Consider the following 20,056-nt stretch of genomic DNA (forward strand, 5'->3'; position numbering starts at 1 on the left):
CCAGCAGGCTAGGCTCTGGTTAACTAGTTTCCCCTGAGGGCAGGCCTTGTTAAGAAGGACAGAGTGCTCTGGCATATTTCAAAAAATATTTTCCCCTCCCTTGGAAGCACCAGGGGATTTCTCTCCAATATTTATTATAGGAATCTGGTCAAGGTTCTGGAGGTAAATCTCAAATAATTGGAGGCCCCTCCAATGACTGGGTTCCCCTAGAGTTTTTTAACTTTCAGACTACTCCACTTTGAGCAACCAGCAATTCATCAGTCACCGTTCCATTTTTTCTACCCTGGGGTTCCCATGGGGAGTTTCCCACTATAAGTCTCTGCTCTAGTAAATTGTTAATCTCTGTATTCTCCTGTTGCTCCCTCTAATGCTGATTTTTTAGTCTGTTCAGCTTTTTAACTTGTTAGAATGGAGTGGTGGCTTCCAAGCTTCTTACATGCTGGGCTCAAAACTGGAAGTCCTTTTCTTTTTTTAAAAAAAGATCAAGACAGGACACTAAGGTTCGAAGTTGGATTTATGTCTATAGGTAAACAGAGTTATCACTCTTACAAAATATTTCTAGTAAAGAACGCTTATCTATATAAAAAAGCTAAATATCAAGAATTTAAAAAACAAATCCTCATGGTGTTCTTCTTTTAGTGCAATATTTTCTTAAAAAGAAGCCTTTCCTAAATCTTTCTGAATGCTGTTAATTTATATTTCTATGTGGGTTTGATAGTGCTTACTTTTCTTATTGCCCTATCCTGATATTTCTTTCCCTACAGTGTTAAATGGATCCACTTAAAGGAAAGATACCTGGATTTTTACTTGAAAAGACAAAAGTTATTAAAATATTTTAATGTAAATCTCATTTCATTGAGAAACTACAAATGCAATGAATGCTTCCTACTGTTCACTTTAATTTGGTTGATTAAAAATCCAAATCCCGGGAATTCCCTGGTGGCGCAGTGGTTAAGAATCTACCTGCCAATGCAGGGGATGTGGGTTCAAGCCCTGGTCTGGGTAGATCCCACATACCATGGAGCAATGAAGCCTGTGCACCACAACTACTGAGCCTGCACTCTAGAGCCTGTGCGCCACAACTACTGAGCCAATGTGCCACAACTACTGAAGCCCGTGCACCTAGGGCCCGTGCTCCGCAACAAGAGAAGCCACCGCAATGAGAAGCCCATGCACCACAACGAAAAGTAGCCCCCGCTCGCTGCAACTAGAGAAAGCCCGCATGCAGCAACAAAGACCCAACGCAGCCAAAAATAAATAAAAATTAAAAAAGATCCAAATCCCTCCAAATACATTGTTTTACCAATATTTTTAAAGTTCAAAATATAAATAGAGAAAGTCTTAATCAATTAACATTATCTTATATATGTGTATATGCCCTGCATTGAGAAAATAGGAAATGCCTTATTTTTTATTGGAAAGTGGAAACTTTTGGCTTCTAGCCTGCCGCTAAACATTCCCTGGTGACATTCAAATCATGAGCCTCACAGTGGGCCTAGGCCTGATCACTGCATGTCTGCAGCCAGCTGTGCAATCAGGTCTCTGGCATCTTGCATGATGGAGGGTATCTCTGAGCCATTCTCAGTCACCTGGGTTCCAAACAAGAACATCTTCCTGTCATTTCCCACCTCAGATAATGCCAAAGCTTCATGGATATCTGTAATGTGATAGGCTGCTTCAAGATCCTTCACCAAGAATGAAAAAAGAATTGAGAAAAAGTTGGTTATTTTGCAATCTTTTTGGATAGATACATTTATTACTCTCATTTATTGCTCTCAATGACCCCACCTCCATTCTAATATGGAGGATACTGTAATCCCATTACTATGATCTTAATGATTGTTTGAATATAATGATTTTCATTGGAACTATATCAGCATTTATGAGTTATCATCAAAAAAGTATGTTCTGGAATGAAGTTAAGTCGATATAATACCTTAATCAATTTCCTAAACAGTGCAATCTATCTGCTTCTAATTTTGTTTTTCCATTTTTATCTTTATTTTCCTAAGATTATTTTTAATTTGTCTTAACAGTAGAAATTTGATTCGTTAATTGGTTTTTGTCCATATCATATTTTATTGATTAAGCATTCGCCAAATGTGAGTTTTCACAATGTGAGTTTCACATTGTGAGTTTGCAACCATTATTTCTACTGAACAAAAAATTTTGGATCAAACTTGGAGGGATGGAGGGAGACAGAGAAGGGATAAGGGAGGAAGTGAATTTAGAAAATGGAGTAGTGGGTAAAGGAGGCTGAGAGGGGAGGGACAGGTGGAGGGAAAGAGGACAAGATGGAGAAGCGGGGAAGGCTTAAAGGACAGAAACCCACTGGGAGAGGTAGAGAGAGGAGAGATTAAAATGAGGAGACAGAAAGCATGTGTTTATGCTGCATGTCAAGGACAAAACCTCCTTGAGGTCAAAATGCCAAGGTCAAAACATATTTCTCTGCCTCTCACACATCAAGAATTATTTATGCAAATAACCTCTGACATTCCCTCTCCTAAATACATACACAGATTCAGTTATAGTTTTTAAGTCCTTTGCAAAAGTTTAAGTATTTTCACTCCTAAAATTGCATTTGTATTTGGCTTTTTGTTGTTTCATAGTGTTTTCCCATAGCTTTAGGGCATCATCTGGAAATAGTCCAATATTGTGTCATTTTTTTCTTGTACCAATATGAACCTATCAAATTCCATAACTGGGAGCCTGTGAGACTTTTCCTGATGTGGTATGATTACCTTTCTGGTCCTCCCAATATATTGCCTGTCTGAAACCTGAATTCACTTATTCCTAGAGCCCGCAGTGAATTTTGCAACTGTGTTAATGAATCTAGTAACATGTGGACAATGTCTCAAGTTAAAAAAAAAAAGTCACTGATGGAATTGGAGAGGAAGAAAATAGAAGGAGGGTGTTGCGTGGGAGGAGGGGCTCCTTGTAATGATAAAAGCACATCAGGGATAAATATCAGGTGCATTCCACACTTACATAACTGTGCCTTAATAGAGATCATCACTCAAAGAGTAAAGATAGTAAGTTGACGTTTTAAAAATACTTATGTAATAACTTGAACCAATGAGTCATACAAAAAAATAAATTACTTTGGCCAAGGAGCATCAACCAAGATGCATTACACTTAAACTAGAATATACAAATCTTTTCTTATTAAACCCCAGTAAAAGTTATAAATTTGACACCAAATAGCTCTGTTTATTCAATTTGATAAAGAGATATAAACCACAAAGGAGAGTATTGCTAAATTTGTCTATTAAAAATGAAAACCTGGGACTTCCCTGGTGGCACAGTTGTTAAGAATCTGCCTGCCAATGCAGGGGACACAGGTTCGAGCCCTGGTCCAGGAACATCCCACATGCCATGGAACAGCAAAGCCTACGTGCCACAACTACTGAGCCTGTGCTCTAGAGCCCATGAGTCACAACTACTGAGCCCGCGTGCCATAGCTACTGAAGCCTGCGTGCCTAGGGCCCGTGCTTCACAACAAGAGAAGCCACCACAATGAGAAGTCCGAGCACCGCAACAAAGAGTAGCCCCCGCTCACCACAACTAGAGAAAGCCTGTGCGCAGCAACGAAGACCCAACACAGACAAAAATAAAAATAAATAAATTTATTTAAAAAAAAAAGAAAACCTATGTATTAAAAAGAGAACCATAAACAAAATAAAATCATAAGCTAATAGATTGCTGGAGCAGACATGTGTAATGTATGTAACAGACAAAAGTTTTTTCCAAAGGACACGAAAGACTCCTACAACTCAAAAGACAAAAGATAAACACCGTAACGGGAATTTGGGGAAACATATTAAAAGATAATTCACAAATGTGGAAATTCATTTCAAAGAATGAAACTAATTTGAAACTAATAACCAGTGAACATCTGAAAAACTGTTCAAGCTCACTAGTAATTAAGGAAATGCAAATTAGAATAATAAGATAAAATTTCATCCCCATGAGACTGGCAAAAATGAAAGTTTGACAAGCCAAGTATTGACAAGGATGTGGAGCTTTAAAAACTGTCATATACTGCTGGTAGGAAAAATAAACTGGTTCAATATCTTTGGAAAGCAACTTGGTAATATCTAGCAAAATTGAATATGGACAAATCCAAAACCCAGCAATTCCTCATGCACTAGAGAAATATTGGTACACATCAACGAGGAGACACATACATGAAGATTCACTGTAAAACTGATTTTAGCAATAAAACATTGGAAATAAACCAAATATCCAACAAGAAAATGGTAAAGTTGTGGTATATTTATACAATGGAATACTATACAGCTTACTTAAATGTACCAGGATCCTCTAAATCTTTACAGTTTGTGGTACTAAAGATGCTCATGAAAGAAAAATCTCCAGCTTTTCTTTTAGAAATAATCTGCTGGACTAGCATCTATGCTGGACTTTCATATAGGCTCCTACTTTTAGATTGTCATTTGTAATTATTTAGTTTACTTCCATAAATATTCACCCATAGAAGTAGTGGAAGAAATGGCAGAAACTGAGCTCTCTTACGACTGGCAACCCTAGTAATTAAGAGAGGGGTTTTAGCATTACAGGCATACCTCAGAGATATTTCAAATTTGGTTCCAAACTACTGCGATAAAATGAATACTGCAGGGCTTCCCTGGTGGCGCAGTGGTTGAGAGTCCGCCTGCCGATGCAGGGGACACCGGTTCGTGCCCCAGTCTGGGAAGATCCCACGTGCCACGGAGCGGCTGGGCCTGTGAGCCATGGCCGCTGAGCCTGCGTGTCCGGAGCCTGTGCTCTGCAACAGGAGAGGCCACAACAGTGAGAGGCCCATGTACCGCAAAAAAATAAATAAATAAAATAAAAAAATGAATACTGCAATAAAGCTAGTCACATGAATTTTTTTGTCTCTCAGTACATATGAAAGTTATGTTTACACTACTGTAGTCTATTAAGTGTGCAATAGCATTGTCTAAAAAAAAGTACATACCTTAATTAAAAAATACCTTACTGCTAAAAAATGCTAACCATCATCTGAGCCTGCAGCAAGTTGTAATCTTTTTGCAATAGTAACATCAAAGATCACTGATCACAGTTTATCATAACAAATATAATAATGATCTTAAAAGTTTGAAATATTGCAAGAATTACTAAAATGCTACACAGAGACATGAAGTGAGAAATGCTTTTGGGAAAATGGTACCTACAGACTTGCTCGATGCAGGGTTGCCACAAAACTTTGATTTGTAAAAAACACAATATCTACAAAGTGCAATAAAATGAGGTATGCCTGTACAATGCTATAGATGTCTAACACCTTTTTAAATTTTCTTTATTGTAGTAAAATACACATAAAGAAATTTGCCATATTAACCAATTTTAAGTGTACAGTTCAGTGTACAAATAAGTACATTCACATTGTTGTACACCATCCATCTCCAGAACTCTTTTGAACTTGTAAAACTGATACTCTGTATCCATTAAACAATAACTTCCTGTTTCTCCCTCCCCCAGGCCCTGGCAACCACTATTCTACTTTTTATTTCTATGAATTTGACTACTCTAGGGACCTCATAAAAGTGTATTCAGGGACTTCACTGGTGGGGCAGTGGTTAAGAATCCGCCTGCCAATGCAGGGGATATGGGTTCAAACCCTGGTCTGGGAAGATCTCACATGCCATGGAGCAACTAAGTCCATGCGCCACAAGTACTAAGCCTGTGCGCTAGAACCCGCGGGCCACAACTACTGAGCCCGTGTGCCACAACTACTGAATCCCTCATGCCTAGAGCCTGCGGTCCGCAACAAGAGAAGCCACCACAATGAGAAGCCTGCACACCGCAACAAAGAGTAGCCCCCACTCGCCGCAATTAGAGAAAGACTACATGGAGCAACGAAGACCCAGCGCAGCCAAAAATAAATAAACAATTTTTTTTAAAAAGTGTAATCATACAGTATTTGTCTTTTTGTGACTGGCTTATTTCACTTAGCATAATGTCTTCAAAGTTCATCTATGTTGTAGCATGTGTCAGAATTTCCTTTTTTAAGGCTGAATAATATCCATTGTATGTATATATCTCATTTTGTTTATCCATTCATCTGTGGATGGACACTTGGGTTGCTTCTACCTTTTGGCTACTGTGAATAATTCTGCTATGAACATGGCTGTGCAAATATCTGTTTGAGTTCCTGCTTTCAATTCTATTGGTTATATACCCAGAAGTGGATTGCTGGACTATATGAAAACTCTATTTTTTAATTTTTTAAGGAACTGCCATACTGTTTTTCACAGTGGCTGCACCATTTGACATTCCCACCAACACTGCACAAGGGTTCCAATTTCTTCATGAACATTTAATATTTTAATGCATGTACGTGAAATAAATTCAGGTCAGGCTAATTGATCTAAAACCACTTCTTTATACATATTAAACACGCAAATATTTTGTAGAAATCAATTCAAAAGTCAATAAATGTTTACTGAATTAAATTCAACAGGTAGATTGGTTCAAGATGGTGGAGTAGAAGGATGTGTGCTCACTCCTTCTTGCAAGAGCACTGGAATCACAACTAACTGTGGAACAGTCATTGACAGGAAGACACTGGAACTCACCAAAAAAGATACCCCACATCTAAAGACAAAGGAAAAGCCGCATTGAGATGGTAAGTGGGGCGCAATCACGATAAAATCAAATCCCATAACCGCTGAGTGGGTGACTCACAAACTAGAAAACACTTATACCACAGAAGTCCACCCACTGGAGTGAAGGTTCTGAGCCCCACATCAGGCTTCCCAACCTGGGGGTCTGGCAACAGCAGGAGGAATTCCTAGAGAATCAGACTTTGAAGGCTAGCGGGATTTGATTGCAGGACTTTGACAGGACTGGGGGGAAACAGAGACTCCACTCTTGGAGGGCACACTCAAAGTAGTGTGTGCATCAGGACCCACGGGAAGGAGCAGTGGCCCCATAGGAGACTGAACCAGACCTACCCATTAGTGTTGGAGGGTCTGCGGCAGAAGCGGGGGTGGGCTGTGGCTCCCCAAGGGACAAGGACACTGGCAGCAGAAGTTCTGGGAAGTACTCCTTGGCGTGAGCCCTCCCAGAGTCTGCCATTAGCCCCATCAAAGAGCTGGTAGGCTCCAGTGCTGGGTTGCCTCAGGCCAAAGAACCAACAGGGAGGGAACCCAACCCCACCCATCAGCAGACAAGCTGATTAAAGTTTTACTGAGCTCTGCCCACCACAGCAACACCCAACCCTACCCACCACCAGTCCCTCCCATCAGGAAGCTTGCACAAACCCCTTAGATAGCCTCATCCATCAGAGGACAGACAGCAGAAGCAAGAGTAACTACAATTCTGAAGCCTGTGGAATGAAACCACATTCACAGAAAGATAGACAAAATGAAAAGGCAGAGGACTATGTCCCAGATGAAGGAACAAGATAAAACCCCAGTAAAACAACTAAAGGAAGTAGAGATAGGCAACCTTCCAGAAAAAGAATTGAGAATAATGATAGTGAAGATGATCCAGGACCTCGGAAAAACAATGGAGGCAAGGATTGAGAAGATGCAAGAAATGTTTAACAAAGACCTAGAAGAATTAAAGAACAAACACCTAGAAGAATTAAAGAACAAACAAACAGAGATGAACAATACAATAAATGAAATGAAAAATACACTAGAAGGAATCAATAGCAGAATAACTGAGGCAGAAGAATGGATAAGTGACCTGGAAGACAGAATGGTGGAATTCACTGCCATGGAACAGAACAAAGAAAAAAGAATGAAAAGAAATGAAGACAGCCTAAGAGACCTCTGGGACAACATTAAATGCAACAACATTCTCATTATAGGGGTCCCAGAAGGAGAAGAAAGAGAGAAAGGACCTGAGAAAATATTTGAAGAGATTATAGTCAAAAACTTCCCTAACATGGGAAAGGAAATAGCCACTCAAGTCCAGAAAGTGCAGACAGTCCCATGCAGGAAAAACCCAAGGAGAAACATACTGAGACACATACTAATCAAATTGGCAAAAATTAAAGACAAAGAAAAATTATTGAAAGCAACAAGGGAAAAACGAGAAATAACATACAAGGGAACTCCCATAAGGCTAACAACTGATTTCTCAGAAGAAACTTTACAAGCCAGAAGGGGGTCGCATGACATATTTAAAGTGATGAAAGGGAAGACGCTACAACCAAGATTACTCTACCCAGCAAGGATCTCATTCAGATACGATGGAGAAATCAAAAGCTTTACAGACAAGCAAAAGCTAAGAGAATTCAGCACCGCCAAACCAGCTCTACAACAAATGCTAAAGGAACTTCTCTAGGCAGGAAACAAAACAGGAGAAAAGGACCTACAATAACAAACCCATAACAATAAAGAAAAGGGTAATAGGAACATACATATCGATAATTACCTTAAACGTGAATGGATTAAATGCTCCAAACAAAAGACACAGGCTCGTTGAATGGATACAAAAACAAGACTCATATATGCTGTCTATAAGAGACCAACTTCAGACCTAGGGACACATACAGACTGAAAATGAGGGGATGGAAAAAGATTTTCCATGCAAATGGAAATCAAAAGAAAGCTGAAGTAGCAATACTCATATAAGATAAAATAGATTTTAAAATAAAGAATGTTACAAGAGACAAGGAAGGATACTACATAATGATCAAGGGATGAATCCAAGAAGAAGATATAACAATTATAAATATATATGCACCCAACATAGGAGTACCTCAATACATAAGGCAACTGCTAACAGCCATAAAAGAAGAAATTGACAGTAACACAATAATAGTGGCAGACATTAACACCTCACTTACACCAATGGACAGATCATCCAGACAGAAAATTAATAAGGAAACAGAAGCTTTAAATGACACAATAGACCAGATAGATTTAATTGATATTTATAGGACATTCCATCCAAAAACAGCAGATTACACTTTCTTCTCAAGTGCCACGGAACACTCCCCAGGATAGATCACATCTTGGGTCACAAATCAAGCCTCAGTAAATATAAGAAAACTGAAATCATATCAAGCATCTTTTCTGACCACAACGCTATGAGATTAGAAATCAATTACAGGGAAAAAAAGTAAAAAACACAAACACATGGAGGCAGACAATACATTACTAAATAACCAAGAGATCACTGAAGAAATCAAAGAGGAAATCAAAAAAAACCTAGAGACAAATGACAATGAAAACATGATGATCCAAAACCTATGGGATGCAGCAAAAGCAGTTCTAAGAGGGAAGTTTATAGCTGTACAAGCCTACCTCAAGAAACAAGAAAAATCTCCAATAAACAATCTAACCTTACACCTAAAGGAACTAGAGAAAGAAGAACAAGAAAAACCCAAAGTTAGTAGAAGGAAAGAAATCATAAAGATCAGAGCAGAAATAAATGAAATAGAAACAAAGAAAACAATGGCAAAGATCAATAAAACTAAAAGGTGGTTCTTTGAGAAGATAAACAAAATTGATAAACCTTTAGCTAGACTCATCAAGACAAAGAGGGAGAGGACTCAAATCAATAAAATTAGAAATGAAAAAGGAGAAGTTACAACAGACACCGCAGAAATACAAAGTATCGTAAGAGACTACTACAAGCAACTCTGTGCCAATAAAATGGACAACCTGGAAGAAATGGACAAATTCTTAGAAAGGTATAATCTTCCAAGACTGAACCAGGAAGAAATAGAAAATATGAACAGACCAATCACAAGTAATGAAATTGAAACTGTGATTAAAAATCTTCCAACAAGCAAAAGTCCAGGACCAGATGGCTTCACAGGTGAATTCTATCAAACATTTAGAGAAGAGCTAACACCCAGCCTTGTCAAACTCTTCCAAAAATTGCAGAGGAAGGAAAACTCCCAATCTCATTCTATGAGGCCACCATCAGCCTGATACCAACACCAGACACAGATACTACAAGAAAAGAAAATTACAGACCAATATCACTGATGCAAAATACAGAATATGGATGCAAAAATCCTTAACAAAATACTAGCAAACAGAATCCAACGACACATTAAAAGGATCATACACCATGATCAAGTGGGATTTATTCCAGGGATGCAAGGATTCTTCAATATATGCAAATCAATCAATGTGATACACCATATTAACAAACTGAAGGAGAAAAACCATATGGTCATCTCAATAGATGCAGAAAAAGCTTTTGACAAAATTCAACACCCATTTATGATAAAAACTCTTCAGAAAGTGGGCATAGAGGGAACCTACCTCAACATAATAAAGGCCATATATGACAAACCCACAGCAAACATCATTCTCAATGGTGAAAATCTGAAAGCATTTCCTCTAACATCAGGTATAAGACAAGGATGTCCACTCTCACTACTATTATTCAACATAGTTTTGGAGGTCCTAGCCACAGCAGTCAGAGAAGAAAAAGAAATAAAAGGAATACAAATTGGAAAAGAAGAAGTAAAACTGTCACTGTTTGTAGATGACATGACACTGTACATAGAGAATCCTAAAGATGCCACCAGAAAACTACTAGAGCTAATCAATGAATTTGGTAAAGTTGCAGGATATAAAATTAATGCACAGAAATCTCTTGAATTCCTATACAATAACAATAAAAGATCAGAAAAAGAAATTAAGGAAACAATCCCATTCACCATTGCAACAAAAAGAATAAAATACCTAGGAAAAAACCTACCTAAGGAGACAGAAGACCTGTACGCAGAACACTATGAGAGACTGATGAAAGAAATCAAAGATGACACAAACAAATGGAGAGATATACCATGTTCTTGGATTGGAAGAACCAATATTGTGAAAATGACTATAGTACACAAAGCAATCTACAGATTCAATGCAATCCCTATCAAATTACCAGTGGCATTTTTTTACAGAACTATAACAAAAAATCTTAAAATCTGTATGGAGACACAAAAGACCCTGAATAGCCAAAGCAATCTTGAGGGAAAAAAACGGAGCTGGAGGAGTCAGACTCCCTGACTTCAGACTATACTACAAAGGTACAATAATGAAGACAACATGGTACTGGCACAAAAACAGAAATATAGATCAATGGAACAGGATAGAAAGCCCAGAGATAAACCCATGCACCTGTGGTCAACTAATCTATGATAAAGGAGGCAAGGATATACAGTGGAGAAAAGACAGTCTCTTCAATAAGTGGTACTAGGAATACTGGACAGCTACATGTAAAAGAATGAAATTAGAACACTGTCTAACACCATACACAAAAATAAACTCAAAATGGATTAAAGACCTAAATGTAAGACTGGACACTATAAAACTATTAGAGGAAAACATAGGAAGAACACTCTTTGACATAAATCACAGCAAGATCTTTTTTGACCCACCTCCTAGAGTAATGGAAATAAAAACAAAAATAAACAAATGGGACCTAATGAAACTTAAAAGCTTTTGCACAGCAAAGGAAACTATAAACAAAACGAAAAGACAACCCTTAGAATGGGAGAAAATATTTGCAAACGAATCAACAAAGGATTAATCTTCAAAATATATAAACAGCTCATGCAGCGCAGTATTAAAAAAAAAAAACAACCCGGGCTTCCCTGGTGGTGCAGTGGTTGAGAGTCCGCCTGCCGATGCAGGGGATATGGGTTTGTGCCCCGGTCCAGGAGGATCCCACATGCCGTGGAGCGGCTGGGCACCTGAGCCATGGCCGCTGAGCCTGCGCGTCTGGAGCCTGTGCTCCGCAACGGGAGAGGCCACAACGGTGAGAGGCCCGCGTGCCGCAAAAACAAAACAAAAACAAAAATAAAACAACCCAATCCAAAAATGGGCAGAAGACCTAAATAGACATCTCTCCAAAGAGGACATACAGATGGCTAAGCGGCACATGAAAAGCTGCTCAACGTCACTAATTATTAGAGAAATGCAAATCAAAAGTCCAATGAGGTATCACCACACCAGTAAGAATCAGAAAATCTACAAACAATAAATGCTGGAGAGGGTGTGGAGAAAAGGGAAGCCTCTTGCACTGTTGGTAGGAATGTAAATTGATACAGCCACTATGGAGAACAGTATGGAGATTCCTTAAAGAACTAAAAATAGAATTACCGTATGACCTAGCAATCCCAGTACTGGGCATATACCCAGAGAAAACCATAATTCAAAAAGACACATGCACCCCAATGTTCATTGCAGCACTATTTACAATAGCCAGGTCATGGAAGCAACCTAAATGCCCATCGACAGATGAATGGATAAAGTTGATATGGTATATATATACAATGGGATATTACTCAGCCATAAAAAGGAACGAAATTGGGTCACTTGTAGAGACGTGGATGGACCTAGAGACTGTCATACAGAGTGAAGTAAGTCAGAAAGAGAAAAACAAATATCATATATTAATGCATATATGTGGAACCTAGAAAAATGGTACAGATGAACCCGTTTGCAGGGCAGAAATAGAGACACAGATGTAGAGAACAAACATGTGGACACCAGGGCGGAAAAGTGGGGGTGGTGGTGGGGTGAATTGGGAGATTGGGATTGACATATATACACTAATATGTATAAAACAGATAACTAGTAAGAACCTGCTCTGTAAAAAATAAATAGATAAAATTAAATTAAAAAAAATAAATTCAACAGGTATTTGTTGAATTCCTGCTATGTACAAGGCATTATGCTAGGTTTTATAAGGGACACAAAGGTGAATGATAGTCTCTGTTCTCAAGGAATTTACTGCTGTCCCTTGGTATCTGAGGGGGATTGGCTGCAAGACCCCAGCAGACACCAAAATCTGAGGATGCTCAAGCCCCTTACATGAAATGGCACAGTATTTGCAAATAACTTATGCACATCCTCCCATATACTTTAAATCATCTCTAGATTACTTATAATACCTAATACAATGTAAATGCTATGTAAATAGTTGCCTATGTGTGGCAAATACAAGTTTTACTTTCTGGAACTTTCCAGAATCTTTTTTTTTTCCTGATCCACAGGTGGTTGAATTCACAGATATGGAGGGCTGACTGTATAATCCAATAGATCTAATAGTATAAACTGAACTGAACATACAACATATTATTGAATATCTTGCTATTAAAAGTAGACATTTCTACTTCTTGTATTAATAATAAAACTATTGAGTACAATTTATATTTGCACAAATTTTTACCTGTTTGTTTGCAAACACAACCAGAGGAAGGATTGGATTTGTCCCAATTAGTTGATGAAGGTGCTTCTTGGCTTCAGGTAATCTGTTGTGATCTGCTGAATCCACCACAAAGATTAGCAGCAATCCTTTGGACAGGTACATTTCCCAACAGGAACGGAAAGGTTCGCTGCCACCAACTACAAAGAACGGTAGAGAAGGAAGACACACACACAAACCTCAGAAGAGTCCACTGAGGGGGGCAGGAAAGACACATTTTGATAATTCCTGAACACTGGATACATATTCTGATAAAAGACCTCTGTGAGACTCTACCCAATTCTTCAAACAACTTGAGCGATGTTACTGGGGAAATGATTGGTGGGAATATTTACCCTCCACAAGCTGGTCACTCATTCTGGAACACAAAGGACCAGCATAAAGATCTTAAATTTGTACTACAGTGGATGTCTCCTGAGCTGTTATACACAGCAGCCACGATGGCCAATGCCTGTCAGGTATAGCTCAGCGAATGGGAGTAGGATACTAAAATAATTCAGGGTGGTGGGTTAAAACACATATTTCTCTAAAATAAGTTTCAAATGGACTGATTTAAATGTCATTGGCTAGCCTCACTTGCACAACTTTTTTCCTTTGTCAAAATCCCAGAACTAATTTCCTCTCTTAATCTTGCACAAAGAGTTAATATGATCCTGTGGGCATTCAGGAATACTTGCTTCAGAAGAAATTCCTTTGGGTTATTTCATTCTGCTGCTTCTTCCCAGAAGAAACTTTTTGGAATGATAATAATACATACACAATGAATTCAGTTTTTATTTTTCTCCTGGGACAGAATATGACAAACAATGGCCCACAGCCTAAATCTGGCTCACTGCCTATTTTTGTACAGCCCACAAACAAAAAATGGATTCTACCTTTTTAAATGTTTGGGGAAAAAAAGAATACCATTTTGTAACACATGAACATTATATCACATTTGGATTTCAGTACAAATAAAGTTGTATGAGAACACAGGCACATAGATTTGTGCACACATGGTCTCTGGCTGCTTTCGCAGTATGCAGGGTTGAGTAGCTGCACAGAGCCCATGCGGCCACAGAGTCTACATTAGCTACTCTCGAGCCCTCTGCAGAAAAAGTGTGCAGACTCCTGTTATAGGGACTTAACAATACCATTTAAAAAACGAATAGGAAAGGGTGTTGATTTGTCTTTGTTTTCTTTTGTATGGAGAGCCAGGCTAGTCATTCTTCAAAGTATTTTGTGTTTTTAATTTTTTTAAAGAATGTGTATAATCCAAGTAATTCATATGGTTTTAACACATGTAGTTTAAAGGTAAATGAACATGTCGTTCCCCATGTTTTTGGCAACACCATGACATTTCACCTACACAGGGATTGCTATCTTTTAGGTATTAACTTCTAACTTGACAGCAATGTAGTTGAGAACACAGCTTGTATGATGCATCCTCTTTGAAAACTTTGTTAAGACTTGCTGTATGGCCCAGTAAGCGGTCATTGCTGGTAATTGTTCTGTGAGTGTTTGAGAAGAATGTGAATTTTAACTTTTGTATGTGGCTAAAATTGTCTAATTGGACAATTTTATATTATTCACTAGATCGAACTTGTTGACTGTGTTCAAATTTTATATATCTCTGCGGATATTTTTTCTCCTTGATCTTATTAATAATTGACAAAGATATGTTGAAACCCCTCACTCTAACGGCAGATCTGTCCATTTCTCCCCCAATTGGAGTTTTCTTTTTTCTTCCTATCTCCCTTTCTTTTTTTCCTTCCCTTTCCTTTCCTTCCCATTTTTCTTTTCACTTTTTATATTTTGAGACTTTTGTTAGCCATCCATTTCATTAAAAATATTATTTCTTCCATAGCTTCTGGGGAAATTGAAAACTCTATTCTTAACAATGCTTTTATCATAAAGATTTGCCTGCAGGCTTACCAATTTCTCTGCCCATCATTTTCTCTTCGCAACTGAATGAAAGCAAAAATTCATAGCATTTTACTTGCAGGCTGGAGTTGGGGTACAAAAGGGGGTACAGAAAACTCCCAGTTTTCTGGCTTGAGCATGTTGATGGGTGAGGAGACATTTACTGACCAGTTGGATTACAAGGGAAAGGAACAGATACGGAGATATATCGAACATTTTGTCTTGATGATATTAGGCTTGAGAGGCCAGTGAGACAGCCAGGTAGAGATGTCAGGCAACATCTGGATATGTTTGGCTGGAGAGATAAATTTGGGAGTCATTAGCATATAGATAGTATTTAATGTCAAGAGGAAAGGTGAAATCATCCTAGGAGAGAGTGTAAAGAGGAGACAAGAGGATCTAATGCAACTTTGGGGTACAGCAATATTTTGAGAGGTGGTGACTCCAGAACTGCTAGAGGAGGGGTTTCTGGGTTGCCATCTGGTTACAAGAGGTTTGGAGCTTACCTCTATTTGCATTTGCAGAGAAGGAAACACACTGTATTTACTTAGATTGCATTTATATTTGGGGTAGTAAGGGAGGAGGGAGGCTGTTATAGGAGGGGTGCGAAAGCCTTCCCCTCAACTCCCCTTTATCACCACCACTGCAAAAAGAAGAAAATGAAAAGAACAGAAAGTGATTCCCACACTGTACCCAAGCAATAAACTACACATGCATTCTGAAAGTCTAGGAAAATCTGACCCAGTGTTTCATTTCACAATGACCCAATGTTGATAACATTAAATCTGGCTTAAGGTATAACGATAATGTGGCTATAGGCTATCGGTTATCCCCAGAACTACTGAGAAAGACAGCTTACTCTCCAGGAACTCCAACTGGCTGTCTTCAGTGCTGATGCACACTGCATTGAAACCTTGGGTAGGTGCCACGCTGTGCTGGACTCTGTTTAAAGCTAGAGAGTGGAGAACACTGGTCTTTCCTGCTCCATCCAGGCCCAGCACTAGGATCTGCTTATTTTTCTCCTGTGAAACAAAAGATAAGTCAATAAAGCTATGCTATCAGGGCCTGCTTTTCCTGGCTCCTGGCAGTGTGCCTGCCAATAATATTGTGGAATTGTAAACCAGAATAAAACATCGCAAAACATTTAATAGGTCTAGAACAAACTGTACCAGTCAGTTTGTATTTTATATAATCAGCCATCAGTTATGTGATATTAATTGCATACCCCCTCTCCATCCCCCAACTCCTGGTCAATCTACCAAATAAATACTTTATATATATATATATATATCAGGATTTATGGGAGATGCCATATTTTCAAGGTCAATTTTCAGACTTCACTTTGCTTCCTGAGTTCATGTCTATTGGAGACTGCAACAGAATTCAATTTGTTGTATGGGGTCTTGGGGCCTACTTGTTCCATATATTGACTTTGCCACTCAGCATGTAAGCATCTAAGGTCTCATATTATTAATCTGTCTTGTCTTCCCAGTTGAATCACTAGATTAAAAGCCCTTAGGGCAAGGTTACCCTCATAAATGAAAAGGCGAAGATTATAGAAACTGTTAAACCAGTTCTAATCATAATTGAGTATTTAAAGTCTGACACTAAAACCTGATGAACTAGATGTAAACTTTAGGAAGAAGCATTCTACCAATATACCAACCTTAGAAAATTTTATGACAAGTGATTGAGGGGCAAGAAGAGCAGGCTGGTATGAAGGCAGAAATAGAAATTTCAGAGTGCTCAGAAAGGTGATTTTTAGGGTACAAACTTTAATGTAAACAGTAATAAATAAGCAACAATCCGGCCAGATTACTCACAGGAATTCTATTTCTCAAACAGCCTACTAAAGAGATTTCTCATGCATAAAAAACACTAATAAATGTCTTCAGTGGCATTGGTTTAAAAATAATAATCATATACATTTCTGCTTGAACACTAAATGTTGACATTAGACTTAGACTGGATTTCTGTTAAAAAAAAAAAAAAAACAGTGATCCTAAACAGCACTAAATGTCTATCCCACCTCCCATCTCTTTTTTTTTTTTTTTTTAAATATGTAAGATCTATGTAAAAGTAAGATGGTTTAAGCTCTGGTCTAATAGGGTCTTGTGTACAGGGCAGCATTTAATAAACCTGTCTAGTGAATAACAGAATGTTTGTTTTTGGAGTGTATTCTTGATGGCTCTTAAAGCAAAAGGTATTTCCATAGGTGTTTCCTCTCTCCATCCCCACTTCCTTTCCGTTCCCTCTTACCCACACCTAAATGTCATAGTGTCATTCTGAGAGAGTGATGGTAAGGAAGAGGGACTTGATGCATGAAGGGGATGCTTTAAAGCAATGATGCCACCAAGAACTGGCTGCAAGATGTGGATTGTGTCTCCCTCATTATCTCCACCAATGGCTCTACTCTGGCTATCCCAAGATATTTCATCAGTTCCAAGATGCTGTTTTCTGGGTTGTTTTTTTTTTTCCACATTTTAACATCTCTGAAATGAGGACTTTACAATCTATGGTATGTCATATTTTGGTTGGCAGCATTTTTTTTCTTTGTTTGTGTTACCTAAAATAATGGCACCTTAGATCCTATGAAATTTTGTGAATAAAAACAGTTCCCTACTCCCTTTCCAACCATATCGCTGCTCCTAAACCCCTAGAAATTCTGCAGTCACTGATGCTTTACATTTTGCTTATTTTTTAGTCTAAAAGACAAGCCTCCTGATATTTATAATCTCTTAAGAAAAGCTGGGGTTACTGTAAACCAGGAGTTCAGACCCGAAATGTGATTCTCAACACCACTGTTCCTTGCAAAAGTTATTCATTTAACTATATGTGAACCTATGTAGTCTGTGTTTTACCAGAGATCAAATCTCCATTAATAATTCACATTGTTTAGAACCAGAAAGCAGCTCTGAGCTCAGGAACTCCAGGAGCACAGAGTCCACTGAGCTGATCCAAATAATGCCTGTTTTTCCTTCTTCCCCCTCAATTTTTAAATCGTGGTAAAATACACAACATAAAATTTACCATCATAACCATTCTTAAACATATGGTGATATTAAATCCATTCATAATATTGTGCAACCATCACCACTATCCATCTCCAAAACTGTTCATCTTGTAAGATTAAACTCGAACTCCGCACTCCCCCTTCCCCCAGGCCCCACCATTCTATTCTCTACGATTCTGACTACTCTAGGTACATCATATACGTGGAATCATAGGTATTTGTCCTTTTGTGACTGCAGTGCCTGGTTTCTGAGACCTCTCAGTTAAACCTTTGTGCCCGTCCCTTCTGGGCGCTGGTGGTCTGAAAACAATGGAAGTAGTAACCTCAGTGCCCACAGAAAATGTCCAGAGGGACCCAGAACACATCCTGTACAAATTCAGGAAGCCTGCACCTTCCCACATGGAACTTACGAAACAGAAAAGACTGGGAGAGCGCATGTGTGGTGAGGGTTTGGGGCTGGTTTCAGTGTCGTGGGCGGACTGGGAGCTAGCGTTGGGCGTCGGACAGAGATGGGGCTGGAAAGAGGGCTGTTCCCCGCGCTCCCGTGAACCCGACTAAGGCCTCCTTTTCAACACTAGACCAGACGAGACCTGACCTTCCTCAACACTAGACCTAGACCTTGGACGCAGGGTTGGGGTTAGGGGTGAGAGCGGGCAAGGGGCTGGGGAGATGGCGTTCGCAGCTTGGCACACCTGCTCCATCCGCGGTTACAAAGCCCGCACACGAGACCGGATTCCCTCCGGCGCGAGAGCCGGCGCTCCGGCCAGAACGCTGACATCGGCCTTGGGTGAGGGTCTGAGGCACCCGTCTCTTACCGGCAGCTCCAGCGGCGGCTTTGCCAACGTGCTGTTGTCCTTCTCTTTCTCTTCTTTTTCCGTAAATTGTTCCTTCCCCTTCTCCGTCCCCCGCCCTTTCCTCTTTTCCTCTTCTTTACTCTTACTTTTCTCCTCCCTCCCCCTTTCCTTTTCTTTTTCCTTAATTTTCTCCTTCTCCACCTCCTTCTTTTTATCTTTCTCCTCCTTTCCTTTTCTCCGTATTTTCTCTTTCTCCGGCTCCTCTCCCTTCTCTCTCTTCACTTTCCCCCTCTCCATCCCCACCACCCTTGTTTCCCTCCCTCCTCCCACGCGCCCGCGCGCTGGAGCTGCGGTGCGGGGTCCCGGCAGGAGTGGCCCCTACGGGAGGCGCAAGGAGGAGACGCAGGTCCACGCAGCGTACAACTCCCCCGCGGTCACCGCGCGGCGCCAGCACCCCGGCCCCGAGGGACGACGACTGCAGTCCGGCGCTTGCTCGCCGGGGGCTGCGCGCAGCGGATTCGCCGAGCCCTGGGGCGGTAGGCGAATTGGAGAGGATAAGGCGCGGGTAGCCAGAAGGGTCGAGCCCAGGCGAGGGGTCTGGGAGGCCCCGCCGCGGGAGTTCGGAAAGTCTGGTCAAACAGGAATATCGTTCCCGGGTGCCACTTCCTCGGGAGATCCCCTCGGGCTGGGCAGGGTGTCTCAGAAAGCCCTTTCGAGACGCCCAGATCTTAGCCTCTCACCTCTCCCGCCTCCTCCCTGAGCCCGCCCAGCCCTCGTGTCTCCGACCCGGAGAACGCTTGAGGCGCACCAGAGGATGCCCCGCCTTCCCCTCGTCAGTAGTCACAAGCCTGGAGAGTGAAGTTAGGAATCTCTCCGCCCTCCGTCCTGTTTAAGTCCACCAGCAGCGCCTAGAGACGCTATCCAGGATGCTTAAGGAAAAACAGGAATGTGAATGGTTCCCTTATTTTAAATCTGTTACATTTCGCTTAAAAATTTTTTCTCTGGAGATTAGTCTGCCAGGATCACAGATACTGGTAATACCGTGTATTAAAACCACAACTAAACAAAATAGCCTAGTCTCTCCCAATGATCTAATATGTAACAAATTAGGTACCCACGGGGCTTTGCAAAGGTGGTGTAACGT

At 40.0% G+C, this 20,056-nt stretch overlaps 1 protein-coding gene across 1 annotated transcript; it reads right to left on the minus strand.

Moving 5' to 3' along the window:
• Window positions 1–1,505: 1,505 nt before the first annotated feature.
• On the minus strand, window positions 1,506–19,209 carry ARL9 (ADP ribosylation factor like GTPase 9). Its single transcript, XM_065878200.1, has 4 exons — window positions 18,934–19,209; window positions 15,965–16,127; window positions 13,168–13,343; window positions 1,506–1,685 (listed from the first exon to the last, which is right to left on the minus strand). Exons 1-4 carry the CDS (start codon window positions 19,207–19,209, stop codon window positions 1,506–1,508), a joined length of 795 nt encoding a protein of 264 aa, XP_065734272.1.
• Between the last annotated feature and the right edge of the window lie 847 nt (window positions 19,210–20,056).

Source organism: Phocoena phocoena, chromosome 5, assembly GCF_963924675.1.
Source record: "Phocoena phocoena chromosome 5, mPhoPho1.1, whole genome shotgun sequence".
NCBI classification, from domain to species: domain Eukaryota; kingdom Metazoa; phylum Chordata; class Mammalia; order Artiodactyla; family Phocoenidae; genus Phocoena; species Phocoena phocoena.

What these genes read in the sequence shown, in the direction of transcription:
- ARL9 (XM_065878200.1), bottom strand. Translation starts at nt 19,209, where the DNA reads ATGGAGAGGGGGAAAGTGAAGAGAGAGAAGGGAGAGGAGCCGGAGAAA. An exon ending in AGCCGCCGCTGGAGCTGCCG is followed by an intron (nt 16,128 to 18,933) that starts GTAAGAGACGGG and finishes TTTGTTTCACAG; the next exon opens with GAGAAAAATAAGCAGATCCT. An exon ending in CCAGTTGGAGTTCCTGGAGA is followed by an intron (nt 13,344 to 15,964) that starts GTAAGCTGTCTT and finishes CGTTCTTTGTAG; the next exon opens with TTGGTGGCAGCGAACCTTTC.